Genomic DNA, 12,456 nt, shown 5'->3' on the forward strand with positions numbered 1-12,456 from the left:
AGATTCCTGGTTTTAGGAGAAAATTGTGCCACGTTTTTGGTTCGTAGAAGTGGAATATAGATATTTTGAGAGAGGTTGGTGGTTACGGTGGGAATTTTTTAGTTGAATTTTGCTTCCTCTGACTTCCTGGTGCGAGATGTGCCACGTTTTGTATATTATTATCTTATACGGCGGTGCCTTTGTCTTCACCTATAATTCTTTTCAGGAAATTTTACGACTTTGAAATGGACATATGCAGTGATGTCTGATGGATTGGCGGTGATGATCGACTGTTTGTGTTATCTACTTTCCTCGTTTATTTTTATTTTGTTCCGTTTTATTTGAATCTTTATTTTTAGCTCATTTTCAGTTCTTTTTTTTTTTTGTCATTAAATATTTTGTTTATTAATATTTTAGTACTACGGCATTTCCCACGTTTGGATTAAGCTTCTTCAAATGTTGCACATGATCAAATGTTCATTCAGGATTCCTTTGGATTGAAGTAAAGGAAATTGTAATAATTAATCTATTGATTATAAAATTTTAGGGTTATTGGTTTGAGCTTTTCAGTTTTTGTTTCTTTCACTCAACCTCCGAGCTAGCAGCTGAACTTGGAGAGATTATTATGTACGGTGTTTAGACAGACTAGAGGTGAATCTAGATACGTTATATCACCCGGATGCACTGAGCCCCCCAGGTGATATGGTGCGTCCGGATTCTCCTTCGGACGCCGCACGTAATAGTTTTCCCTAAATATGAGACTCAAGAGATAGGTGTTTCAGTTGTTTTCATCATCATCATCGCATGCCAGAAGAAGAATGCTGAACCAGAAGGTTCATAGAAGCTATTAAGTTTGAAGCTTCACTTCATCCAGGTTTTTCTACTAGAATTTGAGATGTGAACATGCTCATGTAAAATATGATCAATTCATTAAGTTTAATAAATTTAAACTTTTTTTTTTCGTCTGCTATTGAGTATGTTAAGCACAGGGAAAATTATTAGGTCCGGTTACCGGACCTAAAAATAGGTCCGAACATCCAATTAAAACTTATCATGTGGACTGTGCTTTGACTACGCTTTAGGTGCGCTTTGACTGTGCTTTTTTTATTGCGCTTTACCTGCGTTTTTGATGCGCTTGACTTAAAATTTCGTTGACACTGTACATTCCATATGTCAATATTTTATTGGTGTCCAGATCTATCTCTACATCCGGTGACCGGACCTAATAATTTTCCTAAGCGCATGGAGAGGTGTTACGGTCGAAGTAACGTTCCCTTTCAATCAGAAACATTATGTAGAATATAGTCTTTTAAGTAACGAAAGCCAGCATGCTAGTTAAGTTGATCAAAATTTTATAAGTTGTTACCAATATGATCATAAATAAGCTAAATCAAAGCCAAGAATTGTTGTTGTTGTTGTATGTTAGAATATTTGTGACTCACATGGATAAGAGATGATTACAAGAATTGTAAGAGATTAGAGTTTATGTGAAATTTTTGAAAAAAGGAAAAACAACGGTGATTGTCCTAATTAAAATAGATTCACTAGTTTTTGCTATCGGTTATAAATGATTCACTTCATCAGACGAACACATTGATTCATAGTAAACGTACAATGTATAGAATATAATGGGTGATTGAAGCCAAAAGAGCACTATGATATTGGAGGTATTTTTAAGATATCATTTGCTTGTTTTTTTTTTTATCATACTCCTTTGAGAAGGAGAGATCAAAGCCCAAGAAGTTTATCATATATATCAATGTAGATGACGAGAGTCTATTTTGGTGCTTATGACATGCATCGGTCTTATAAATAATGATGTGTGTTGATATTATTAGTGATACATCACTAAAAATTGTCTTAATCAGGCACGAATCTTGATGCAAATATGAATAAAAAACTTTCAACAATAAATTTGGGATTATCCAAACTCCAATTTCAGAAAACTTATAGCCAAATTAAATTTCTCAATGAGACAAATGACACCAAAATCATTCTAATCCTAGCCCAAAAAAGCTTAAATCAAAGAACCAAAACATACATAAAGCTTCAGAGCATCAATTGAAAGATCAAATAATATCCAAATATGATATGCTTATAGTCAAATCGAGCTGCTCAATGAAACAAATCCAAAGAGTGCAAGATCACTCAATTATGACATTATTAAAGTATCAAAATGCTTAATAAATGTTCTATGATAAAGGGAACTAATACCAGCCTCCAATGGAATACTTCCAACCTACCCTTGATCTTATCCATATTTACTAGTCATGTCACTCTCAAAAAATTATAAATAACACCTCATTATAAATAACACCATATTATATCAAAGGGACATGATGGTCATGTCCCTTTGACCATCATCGATAGCCAACTACGGTACCTTTGACCATTGTCAACCGCCGATTATTGTACCTCCGAATACCATCGACCGCCAACTACAGTCCTCTGACCACTGTCACACACCAATTACGGCCACTTCGACCACCTTCGCCAGCCGACTATAGTCCCTCCGACCACTATCGTCCGCAGACTACAATCCTTCCAACCATCGTCACCTGTCGATTGTGGTCCTACTGACCAAACAAACATGCAAACACTCTCTTAGGAATAGCAAACATGTTATTCTCTTACTATGTAATGTGCTCTATACAATATGTATTTACTACATTGAGCCAGTACCCTTCTCCAAGGAAGGGTATTATTTATAATCATACATCAATATTATTGAATTCATTCAAATTGGGTCAGGCCCCGTAGTTTTTCCCCTTTTCAGGATTTTCCACATAAAAATCTTAGTGTATTTTAAGTTTTTATGAACACTGCACACATCTCTCTTATATGTCTGTGTGATGGATCTTCGTACAAAGTTTGGACACTAAAACTCTATATCTCTCTACCACCGTGAATATTCCAGAATGTAATAATTAGTGATGGTATGTGATGAATTAAGCATGTATCAAAAGTAACTATACAACAATTATCAAAAGACTATGGGTCAGATGATGGTTGTCAAAGGGCCTTCGTTTGGCAACAATGATTAGAGGATCATAGTTGGGTGTTGGTGGTTGAAAGGACTGGTCGGGTGATGATGGTCGAAGGACCATAGTTAGATTATGGTGGTCAAAAGAATAATAGTCGGGTGATGAAAGTCGAAAGGTCACAATTGGGAAATGGATATCAGAGGATCATATTCAGTCAATTGTGGTTGAAAAACTATAGTTAGGTGGTGTTGGTTAGAGAAATATAGTTGTGCGACAGTAGTCACATGACCATAGTTGATCAATGTTGGTCGAATGGTCGTACTCAAGCGACAATGATAAGATAATGATAGACATGTGGTGGTGGTCAAGATGTCAGTGTCAAATATCAGTTAGGATGCTGTCAGTTGAGTGATGTCAGCCAGAAAGTAATAGTTAGGCGATGGTGGTGGCTAACGATAATTGTCATCGTTAAATATCAAGTGAAGCTCTACAGTTCTTTAGATGTCCAATCTCCCTCCTTTCTAATGTAGAGATTGAAAGACTACTATCCATATTTACTTTGAGAGCAGGCATTTTGATAAGTTTAGTCAAAAATCCATAACATTCCATCAGATGTCTAGTATCAAATTCTTTGTTCATAGATGATTTATGCAACAAGTACTTTAATGTCCTCAAATTGAGCAACTTTAGTTTTGTTAGAATAGTCTTGTCGAGCAATTTGATTTAATAATAAGCATGCAATATATTCGTAGACAGTTCAGTTCTCACATTAATGTCCTAAAATTTTTGACAATACTTTTAAGTATTTGATTTGAGCACATTTAGACACGAATTGAATCATCTTTAATATTATTGGGTTCATCTAGTCCTGACATTCATTTTGACTACAAGTTGAAATCAAAGTTCATATGCTATGCCGATCAAATGAACTAATTCATGCTCTAAATCTTCTTATACTCAAACCATTTATTAACTTTCTAATCAAGTTAGAGTTGAACATTAATATAAATATTAACTTTAAAGTTTACCAAATTTGAACCATAATTAAATTTTAATTGAAGTTAATTAAATTTATGTGTGTTGCCAAATTAAAAATCCTATGCATATGACTTAAAGACATTAAAAAATAAAAAATAAAAATCCATATCATTGCCCAATTTCACTCAATTAGGCTAAACCAAAAATCAGCCAACGTTAAAATAGAGCAACAAACCAGTTTCTTCCTCGTCTATTTATTTATTTTTTTGAACATTTGAGTGCATTAAATCATAAATTCATGCACTCATTACTTATAAATTTAGACTTGTTTTCCCCCTTGAACCATAATCAAATTTTAATCAAAGGTAAGTGATAAGTCATCAGAAAAATTTATTTAATCAAGCATAAATTTTGATATAGGTGTTTAAATTTGAAATTTAGAATTAATTTTTGAATCATCTGAACTCTGCTTTTAGCAAGTTTTTAATCACATATTATGTCTGGATGAGAAGAATCTAATGAGAAAAAGATGTCATTAAGGCATGCACCAAGATGTTCAAAAACCATCACATGATCATAGGGAGCATTCTAAGTCGTTTAATGAAGTATTTGAGGTTTTTGCAAAAATAATAAAAAATTTTCCCACCAAAATTTATAAACAGGCCTTTTTTCCTCAATGGGAGGGAACCCCGAGTGGAGCGAGTTCTTATATTTATAAAATCCTAAAGCTCTTTATTTTGCTAAACATCATCGTTATCACTCGCTCACTACCAACGACCACTAATGACTGTCGGCATCCACCGTCACCTAACTTTCATCGCTTGTTATTTGTCTCCATTCAACAGTTGATGTCAATGTTTGTAGCTTCGCAACCATTGTTGCTTGTCGTTAATTGACGCTTACAATCGTCATCTTTAGTTCGCCTTCGCTAGCAATTGATCGATGCGAATGCTCTTCCCTCATCATTATTTCTCTAGTATTTCGTTCTACTCCTATAAAAGATCAAGCTAGAAATTCAAATTTTATAATCTTTCCTTCTCCAAATAGGGTGAAGGGAAATCTTTTATAATCTTCATCTTATATAATAGACTATTTTTCGTCCTAGTTTTTCTACATAAAAGTTCTTCAATCACTTGTAAGCTATTTTTAATCCTTGTGTGTAAAATTTTATGCAATGCTAAGGCAAAAATTTCACTTTATAATATTTAATAAACAACCCTAACAAATTTGAACTATGTGTTTTTTGGGAGTATTTTCATCTGATAATAAATAAAATATAAAAATATGGTGTAATCACCACAATTTTTATCAATACTTATAAGGAATGTTTTAGATAATGACTAAAAAATCTAACATAAAACTTATAAGAAGACCACCAAATCAATTTATTAGAGAGAAATAAGTTGAAAGGAGATCCTCAAATCGTCTAAGAAATTCAACAAGTTAAGAATAAATATTCACCATTTGAGGAAATATTCACTATTTGACTAATAAATATTCAATATTTGTTGGTAGGTAATATCTTTGATCAATGTATTTATAACAAATTTATATATTAAATGCCATTGAAACGGTTGCTCAAGAGATTCTCAAATCCACGAGGAGAAATTGATCAAGTGTTTCTAAGAGCGAAAAATTATTCGGTGCAGATGTCGAATGTAGCTCTACGTCCGGTGACGAATTAGGTGCAACCACATCAGCGGTACCGAACAGTGTCAAGCTGCGGTACCAAGCGAAGGGGTGACATGGCTTATTTTGGTTAGTCTCCAGACGACATTCAGCGTCCGCACAGAATAATTTCTCCCTAAGAGCTATCCTAAAAGAAACTTTTCAAGAACTATGCTATAAAAACTAAAATACCTTTGTATTAATGATTTTGAACCAGTGTTATCCACATGTAAGGTGGATATAACTTCTAAGATTTAAGTAAATTATGAGTATTACAAGTGGCCACTTCTATAAATAAAATTGTTCTAGAACAACAACAATAACAACAACAACATCGAGCATTTGTCCCACTACGTGGGGTCGACTAGATGAATCCTTTTTCGCCATTGTATCCGGTTAAAAGTGAAATTCTCATTTAAATATAATAAAGAAAGATCATTTCTAATATTTTCTAATCAAGTCTTTTTAGGTATACCTCTACCTTTCTTAACATAAGTCAAATCTAATACCTCAACTTTCCTAACCGGGTCATCGGAAGGCCTCCGTTTAATGTGACCAAACCATCTAAGGCGACTCTCTCTAATCATATCTTCCACTAGAGCTACTCCAACCTTTTCACGTATATGTTCTAGGAAAAAGTTAAAAAAAATTCTAATGAGCTTATGCTCAAACATGATAGATTGTTGAACCAGCTTCATGCAGAATCATTGAAGGTTCTGACAACTCTTTTACACAAACACATATAAGATATTATTGAGAAACATGCCTTATATAAAAGATCAAGTTTATTATCCCTTTATACACCTGAAGTTTAGAAGCTTTGAACTGCAACGATTATAAGATCATCAACTACTTTAGAGATAAAATGAGAGTTACTCATTTTACTCCTAAAATGATTAGGTGGAGTAATTTTATCATCAATATCAATATGTTACCCTTATGATGAGGTTGAGCTTATTGAATATAAGAAGTGTTAGTAATTGAGAGTAATGTTGATTGCATTAGTGAGGGCAAGTAGCTATTTAAGGATGTTATCAAATCATAGTTAGCTTGCTCCTCATTAGGAAATTGTTATTGTTGGGTTTTCTTGAGGAAGGAAGCTTTATTGATCTTTTTTGGATGAGAGGGAGAGGGGAGGGGCAGGAGGAGCAAAATTTGGAAAAAAAAATAATACTAAGCTTCATTAAATTTTCCCCAACATTACATAGAACTCAATCCTTTACTTATAACACTCAGAAGCAGGAAAGATAAGCCAAAGGTACAAACTGACTAAAATTGGATCAAAATTTAACATTTATCAGTAGATGATTCATCAATTTGAAGTTCACAAGGGATATAACTAATCTAAAATTGAACACCAATATGATTATAGTTTTATTTTTCCATTGCCCCTTTTCCTATGATATTACAATTTACTTTCTTAAAGATGACACTAAAGATGCTAATAATAAAAATTCACGATTCAATTGAAGATTGAAAAAGAACTTTATATACAGTACTCTATAAGGAAACAAAGATCACAAAAGAGTCAAAGTACACAAAAGAGATTTAGGTGATTTGGTCTTTATATCCTATGTCTACTATGATACAAATCAATAGGGATATTCATTATCTAAAAATAAAAAATACAAAGATTTTATTTGTAGGAATACAAGAGCTCAAAGAGATTATATGAAAATTATTTATAATTTATCAAATGTCTTCAATGGATTTTAGATGCTTCGAGAGATTTGAATTTACATTTATATTTATATTGTAGGTGAGATATTATGGGAGCATTTATTAGTTTTCAATGGCGTCACTGTGCTTTTTTCCTTCTCCAATCAATACTGTGGTGGTTGTTAGTTCTCTCTTCTCAGATGCTATAGCAGGCTGCAGCCCCCTTTTTACCTCCCTCCTCCCTCTCTCGACAGGGAGAAATTCTTAGGGGTTTCTTCGATTTCCGTTCTGCTGATAGAAATTTATGCTTTGGCGGAATGTGGTGGCAACTGCCGCTCTGCGCGTTCATCGCTGTCGTGCCGGCGGCTGTGGCAGTTACGGTGATTTATAGAACAGGGAAACGGCCACCTAGGGTTGTTGAGCTGTGGACGCCGAGCTGGAGAAAGATCAGCCCTTTCTGGTTGCTGGTCTATCGCGGCCTCGTTTTCCTGGTCATGTCCTGGATGCTGATCCAGACGGTCCTTATTGACGGAGCCTTCTCCTTCTTCTTCTACACTCAGTAAGGCTGCCTCTTCTCTCACCTTTGGTGGCTTTCTTCTTTGGTTCTCCCCCAAAAAATTATACCAACTTACCTTGTCTCATTTGATTATGATTTCATGCATACTATATGTTTTACCTAAATTAAAGATAGTATCTGGTGAACTAAGCCCCTTTGAGAGAGAGAATGTTGTGTTAAGTCTTATTGCTTCACAGCAAAAAGATGAATTTTGTGTCCATGATTGAATGCTTAGCTTTCACAAGGCAACCTTATCGATACAGTGAACGCTTGATCTGCAGTCATATGCAATGACTTCCCTAAATTAGCCTTATAAATGCTTATTGTTGTGCAGCAGTTAACTGCTGTAAGTGGTTTATCAACTTGAGCATGTTAAAGCTAACTAATTTTTGTTTAATGCTTAATTATTCAATTAAATGTAGTTGCTACAAAATCATTGTAATTTGCAGCTAACCAATTGTGCAATGTAGCTGATTGGTTATCATTAGTGTTTAATCACTAATGCATAGAAGTTAATTAGTGCAATTAGTTGATTAATCATTATTAGTTAAATTTTGGATCATAATGCTAGGTGCATATCCGTAATCACCATTCTTGTTTTGTAATTACTCTAAAGTTCTGTATGTAGGAGCCATAAGTTAAATAATCTATTTGTTGAGATTCCAATGTTTCCTGAGTGCTCATTCATAAGCAGTGTTACTACAGGCTAGACTCGTTGTTTTCTTGCAATCAGGGGTGAAGCAGTCTCGATAAGTTGATTATATAATTGTTTATCTTTGTGTAATGTATTGAAAACTAAAAGTTTCTTAGGTCTAGTAGAAATAAGATAATAGATTGGAATTTATTGGATCCAAAATTGGTCATAGGTGATACTCAAACCCTACTCATAAGGCTAGCAAGGTTATGAGAAAGGACAAAAGGGACAAAAAGCGAACTAGAAGGAAATCCATAAGGTTAAGATCAAGAATAAAATATTACATGATATGACGAGTACTAAAATATGGACGAAACAAGTTGATACATTTGGATGACATTTGGCATACAAGTGCCCTTCAAATGGGGGTGAGTGACTCCTCTGGCCAAGGCAACTGCCCTTCAGTTTGAGGTGAGTGGCTTCTCTGGGTGCTCCTCGATTCTTGAGTGAACATGTCTAATCTCCTCAATTTATCTATATCTACATATTGGGTTATACATTTTAATTTCCTAATTCTTATATATCTTTGAGAGATATCATGCAAAAAGAAAAAAAAATAATGAGTTAGAGTGAAATCCTATAGAAGCATCAATGGTCTTTGGACATTCAAACATTGTCTATGGGCCATTTAATTTGAAGTCAATTGAATCAACATAATGATGTTCTTTTTTTGAAAAAAGTAACACCGCTCCTTAATGTGATGAACACCTCCTCGGCCAAGTGGGTAATCACCTCTTTTGAAGGAACAAGCAAACTCACAACTTCTAAAGGAACGCTCATTTATGTGCATTGATTGAGATGCCTTGTCGAATTTATAGGATCAAACCTATGAAAACTCATGAGATATAATTGTTGATTTGTCCATCTTGTTGCATGATGTTTCATCTTTCTAGGGCTAGGGCTATAAATTTTTATGAAGGATTATTTATGTTCTCTCCTTATCATCTCGTCCCCTTACCAATCTCTCCCTCAATGTCGTATCTCTATCCAATCGTGAGTGGGTGCCATGTCAAGAGACTTCATGCATTGTATGGGGGAGTTCATGAATGTTGACTTGCATTGTCCTTTGATTACTGATCACAACATAAAATGGCTATGAGAGGAGCATGGAAATGGTGACAACTTCATGATTTGAGCTCCTTTAAAGGGAAAGTTCCTAAACTCCCTAAACAACAAGAAATTATTTTTTTATCATGACCAATTTCATTTGGGACTATGCCTTCCTCTCTTCCTTGATGTATCAATTGTACTCAATCGATATGGGCACCCAAATCACACCAAGTTCTTTTGCCTTTAAGTGCATTCTCTACCTTTTTGCAAGAAAGGTAATACCGATGAAGCATTCACCTTTTTGGTAATCCGTTTAAGGTTAGGGTGGCTTAAAATGGTTGTGTTTCTTTCTTGTCCCCATGCCTAAAGTTCTACAAGTTAAAGATGATGAGTGATTGGTGGAGGCGATTTTTCTTCACAAGAGTTAGTGGAGGGGTGGTTTGCCAACACTACACCTTGTGCAGCCCCTCATGCTGGAAAGAGAACATTGATCCTTTCTATTGAAGTGCTTGAGTTCGTCTTGTGCTTATCAGGGAAAATATTGGATTGCATCAAATATATAATGTAGATGCCTCTCAAAATGATTATTCTCCCTATGTCGGATGAGTCCAGGGTTCCTCCCTTCTTTTGAGTTGTTTTGAGCACATTTCTTCATTTATGCTCTTTTAACATTGTTCTTATTTTTCAATTGTCAAGTTTTAGTTTGGATTTTCATTTGAACCCATTAGGCCGCTATATAGGGGTGGTTAAGGCTAGATCTTGCCCCTCTGAGTCTTGCATGTGAGTTGATAAATTGGAGAATAATAAATGTCGCTGATAAATGATCAATTATTAGATGAACTTAAAGTAAGTGAGCGATCATTTGCCGGGTATGCTGAGAGGGAAAATGCGGCCTTGGAAGGATGGATTGAGGAAGTAGTAAGACTTGAGGTAGAATTTAAATGTGAACAGTCAGGATGTTTAATGAAATAAATTTTTTTAGCGATATGCTTGTCGAATTTGAGAAGTGATATGAGGATTTTGCCAATGTGGTTTTATCACTTCAGGGCTAGAATGATACGTTAGGGGGCTACTTGTGGGGCCTAGGGGAGTTAATATTCACTATGTAAGGAGGAGGAATCTGTTACACCGGCCCAGGAGGGGCCGGCTGGACCGGTCCAGGAGGGACCGGTTCGGGTCTATTCCAGGCGACAGAATAGACCCAACGGATGGCCTGGGTTGGGCGGAAGCCTTGTGGAGCCCATTATGGGCTTAATACAAGATTAGGAGGAAAATAATTTGAACTAAGGGCTGTTTAGGTATTTTGTAATATTCCTTTGTCTTTAATTAGGAGTTTTGGAGGGATTTGGGGGTATCTTGAATTTGAATGTATTTTGGAGATCTAGATTTTCTTGTTCTTGGGCTCTAGACTACGGCTAAAGATTTGGAGAGTTTATTCCTTCATCTCAAATCGAAGGAAAATTGTATCTTGCTTGTCTTTTGCATCGACTAGTGGAATACAATCGTTTGCAATTGTTTTCCTACGCTTTCTCTCAGTTTTTCTCAGATTTTTCGCTGTTTTTCACTGTTTTCCTGTGCGGGACTGCAACTGGCTTGGAGAGTTGTTCAAGAAGTGCAAAGGAAATACTGGATCTCAAGTATTTCCTATCAGAATCGTCAAGGGGAGTTGTTTAGAAATGTTTTAATTAAAATTGGGAGAAAATTATGTAAGGGAAAAGAGGTTGATTTGAATTTAGATTGAGGAGGGAATTATGAAAAGTTTATTTAAGGAAAGAGGGCTAATTTGAATTCAAATTTGTGAGGAAATTAGGAATGATTTATTGAGGGAAAGAGGGTTGAATTGAATTTAGATTTTGGAGGGAATTAGGAATGTTTTATTTAGGTAAATATGAATAATTTAAATTCATATTTGGGAGGGAAATATGATAATTTATGTAAGGGTAATTATGTTGTTTTATTTTCATTATGCAATTTGTTTTATACTGCAGTTTTCTTTGTGAGTTTTCTAGTGACGCCTAGGCTTTGTGGGAGATCCGATCTACCTCTCGAATAATAGATCACTTGTACTTTTTTGATGAAGAGATAATAAAAAATCAGCCCCTATCTTCATATTCCAACAGCTTTTACTTATTTACTTTGTTTTTTTTACTTCCAAAATGCATCAAATTGGTATCAAAGCGAGATTTCATGGAGACAATGGTAGCAATGAAGGTGGATGTATTAGAAGGGCTTAGGGGCAATACTCATGCATGATCATCAACCCATTGCTTATTTCAACCAGGTAATCACAACTAGAGCGATGCTCAAGTTTGTATATGAACGGGAGTTGATAGTGATTATCTTAGCTATCAAAAAGTGGTGACCTTATGATGATGACATCCAACCGTGAAAAATTTATCAGAGAAGTGGCCGAAGATTTACTGCTATGATTGGACCACTTTACTTTTGAGCTTTTATGTGTATTTATTTTATTTATGTATCTTTTTTTTTTTTGTTTTTACCCTCACTTGAGGGAGTAGGCTTATGTGACCTCAGGGGCACTTTTGTCATTAGACATGCCACTGTATTTTGGCCATTTATAGACCTCTCCCTCTCTTTGGGGAGAATGATGATTATAATGATAAAAAAATTCTACAGTTTATTTTCTTGGACCAAAGATTTACGGCTATGATTGGACCACTTTACTTTTGAGCTTTTATGTGTATTTATTTTATTTATGTATCTTTTTTTTTTTTACCCTCACTTGAGGGAGTAGGCTTATGTGACCTCAGAGGGCACTTTTGTCATTAGACATGCCACTGTATTTTGGCCATTTATAGACCTCTCCCTCTCTTTGGGGAGAATGATGATTATAATGATAAAAAAATTCTACAGTTTATTTTCTTGGA

At 34.9% G+C, this 12,456-nt stretch overlaps 1 protein-coding gene across 1 annotated transcript in view; it reads left to right on the forward strand.

Annotated features, from left to right (window-relative positions):
- The first annotated feature begins 7,389 nt into the window (after window positions 1–7,389).
- Window positions 7,390–12,456, forward strand: part of LOC110097062 — a 13,609-nt gene continuing 8,542 nt past the window's right edge. Inside the window, exon 1 of the mRNA XM_020823281.2 lies at window positions 7,390–7,827. Coding sequence (XP_020678940.1) covers window positions 7,586–7,827 — 242 coding nt within the window. The 5' untranslated portion in view covers window positions 7,390–7,585. The remainder of the gene's footprint in view (window positions 7,828–12,456) is intronic.

Source organism: Dendrobium catenatum, unplaced genomic scaffold, assembly GCF_001605985.2.
Source record: "Dendrobium catenatum unplaced genomic scaffold, ASM160598v2 fragScaff_scaffold_1347, whole genome shotgun sequence".
Classification (NCBI taxonomy): Eukaryota; Viridiplantae; Streptophyta; class Magnoliopsida; order Asparagales; family Orchidaceae; genus Dendrobium; species Dendrobium catenatum.